Here is a 3034-nt window from a genome sequence, read left to right on the forward strand (position 1 = left end):
ATATATATCAGCACAGAAATGTTTTATTTACAATTAAATTAAAGATGTCAACAAGGGAAGACTTGTCCATCCAGACTTACATGTTGGAGCCAGAGTCTGAGGAGAATAAAGACCACCAAATTGTAGTTGGTAAGTCCAGACTAAATAATTTGATGTAATAGTTCAGAAAAGCTGAATGGGTTGAAAACTATGACCCAAACAGAATATAAAGACATCAATGTGTTAGTTACATTTTAACTCACAATAAAATGTGAACAAAGGGGCTCAGAGCAGAGAGAAAAGGAAGTGGGGTGTAAGTTTGAAACAAAGGCTTTTTCTATGAAATGACTCTTAAAGATGAAGCGCTGCATCTTACCGTGGTGTCATTGGTTGTGACATAAAGCAGGATTTCAGAACCACCTCTGCCRCTCACGTATCTGTAGCAGTTCCACACACATGCTATCAGATAGGCCTAAAAGAACAAAATAAAGCCATGAAAGTCATGATAATCTAATTTTTAGGAACATAAATATAGTTTAAGCAGTGATCTTAGATGATAGCTCACAACAACAAACTCATTTCTGTGAGACCGTGGAGGTCTGACTGAAATGGAAAATTTGTGGGACATTTAAATTAGTTCTGCACTTTAGTTGTGCTGTTTTCATTCATTTCAGCTGCTAAAACAATAAATTAAAAATAAACACACAATTATTTATGAACAGATTTGTGTCTCAGTGTGTTCTAAAATGGGAATCAGGTCGTTTTGTCTCTGAGTACTTCCTGCACACAGACAGGCTTCAGTTCACCTCWTAGGGCACTTAATGTAAGACTTCATGTCAGCAAAAGAATCTTTGGCTTTCCTTGAATTCAGACTCCATTTAAGGGCCATTTCTGAGGATTATACATCATTTAACAGCTGTGAAAAACAAGCTCCTGTTCTCTGCTTTCTAGAAATCCTCAGCAGGTAGTTTGTTACCAGAACATCTTAGCCAAACACAACACCATCTGCTACATCCATCCATCCATCTGTGTCTCTGTCCATCTGCTCCAGGCTACAAAGCCAGTCTGAGCTCTCTCTTTCTTACGTTTCTAAAGYCTCTCTAAAGCCCTGACAGCTCTGTGACATGAACGCCCTCCACAGACATGTAATGGCACGATATTAATACGTGATAATGTAAGAAGGAAGCTGTGGTAGCTCCATGCTGCTGTGGCGGCCCCTGCAGAACGGGGAAGCTGAATATAATTTAAAGGATCTTAACGTGGCTTTTAAAACTCCTCAAGGTGTTTGAATGTCAGCAGAGTTATGATAAACGGCAATAATGAACTAAACATTGAGAATTATCAGAATTATATTAAATTTTGTTTTGTTTCTGTTGGACATGTTGTATCTCATCATTTCATTAGGCTCATTTCTTTTAGACTGTATCACCCTCTAATTGTAAACAAGTAAAAAAAAAATAGAACAAATCACTAAAAACCATTTCAAATTCCATTTAAAACTGTCACAATAGTTGAAAAACACACAAAAACAAAACAACACGTGGCACGYTGAGTAAATAAACTATTTACATTGTTCATTAGGAGGATCTACTGTGTTGGGTGAATGTGTTCTGTTTAGGTGGGTCTGCACTACACCTGCCCTTATTGATGGATGGATGGATGGATGGATGGATGGATGGATGGATGGATGGATGGATGGATGTATGGATGGATGGATGGATGGATGGATGGATGGATGGATGGATGGATGGATGGATGGATGGACAAACTGAAGTAAGAAAAAGTTACCTTGAAGCCAAGAATACAGCCAATGAAGAGCAACACGATGAGGACCAGCCACACATTACTGAGAGCAGAGATCTCCTCTTTATACGGGAAATTACCAGGCTGCACAAGAGACAGAAAAAATAATAATAACTTGTTTAAAAAGCACCACTCATAAAACAACTGCAGACTAAAGCTGAACTAAAGTATAAAGAATAAAACTAACTCTCACCAGTTGCTGCAGGTAGTCTTGGATGGTGTTTGGRTAAACCACAATGCTAACAGCCACCAGGGTGTTGAGGGCAAAGTCAAATATTTGGTAGCAGAAAAAAGGGATAATCCAAGCAGCACGCAGCTGAAACAAAAACAATCTTTTTTTTAATATTTAGTTTAAAAACTTTTACAAAATGGACACAAATTTAGAGGCTAAACTTTATTTTTCTTACCTTGTAAGCACCGTATGTTGCCATTCCACATATAAGTATCATCAGCAGAGAGATGGCAGAGGCAATGCACATGTCTGCAGCAGAAAAAAACACATCTGTAACTACATTTCTTACTTAGTGAGAGGTTTGGTTCATGGCACACACAATTCCAAACTGCATTTTGGAAAAAGGAACAACATGCCTGGCTGATCTGTGAGCAGAACATTGTGTGCAGCAGAAACATGATGCAACTAAAGAATTAGCCCCTCGTCTGTGAGAGAATTACCTCATRTCAACCCAGCATCACGGATAAAACCAATAACTGTGTTACATAAGAAGATGGTCTGCCAGACTACAGAAGAACTGCTGGGAACAAACATCTGTTTGTCCTCTGACCCGTTAATCTGCCACGTAGACTCATGAGTTACAGGATCAAACACATCCAGGCTCCTGAGATCAAAACAAAACATATGCCTCTTTATTTACAGTCTAATTCAGGGTCGACAGACTCAGCTTAGAAACATCTGCTGTTCCCTCTTCATCCTCCTCCTTACGTTTGTTAACTTTCATTTAAAATATTCGGATGTTTTTATTRTTTATTAAAAATACTGATAGTAAGGAGTGTTTTTCAGTATTTAGAGCATCAGAAAATCTTTTGGGGGGATGTTTAAAAGTCATTAGCCTGTATTGCCTGTAGATTTTTTATTTTACTGCTAATACAGTACTGGTTGTCTCAATTCAGGGATTGCATTTGAAATAGGGCCCAATTGATAGGTGTCTACTCATGCAGCTGATAAAACCCCAAAAAGATAGGCTGCATCTGAGTATCCTACATCAGAGATTCTTAAGCCGTGGGCCGCGGCCCA

General features: G+C 38.6%; 1 protein-coding gene across 1 annotated transcript in view; it reads right to left on the minus strand.

Annotated features, from left to right (window-relative positions):
• The window catches only part of LOC106528361 (lysosomal-associated transmembrane protein 4B), a gene marked incomplete at its 5' end in the record, with an annotated part of 9935 nt that overhangs the window by 4635 nt on the left and 2266 nt on the right, over positions 1–3034 (minus strand). The window contains 4 exon segments of the mRNA XM_014023507.1: positions 356–451; positions 1768–1866; positions 1976–2098; positions 2190–2263. Coding sequence (XP_013878961.1) covers positions 356–451; positions 1768–1866; positions 1976–2098; positions 2190–2263 — 392 coding nt within the window.

This window comes from Austrofundulus limnaeus, unplaced genomic scaffold, assembly GCF_001266775.1.
Source record: "Austrofundulus limnaeus strain Quisiro unplaced genomic scaffold, Austrofundulus_limnaeus-1.0 Scaffold374, whole genome shotgun sequence".
NCBI lineage: Eukaryota > Metazoa > Chordata > Actinopteri > Cyprinodontiformes > Rivulidae > Austrofundulus > Austrofundulus limnaeus.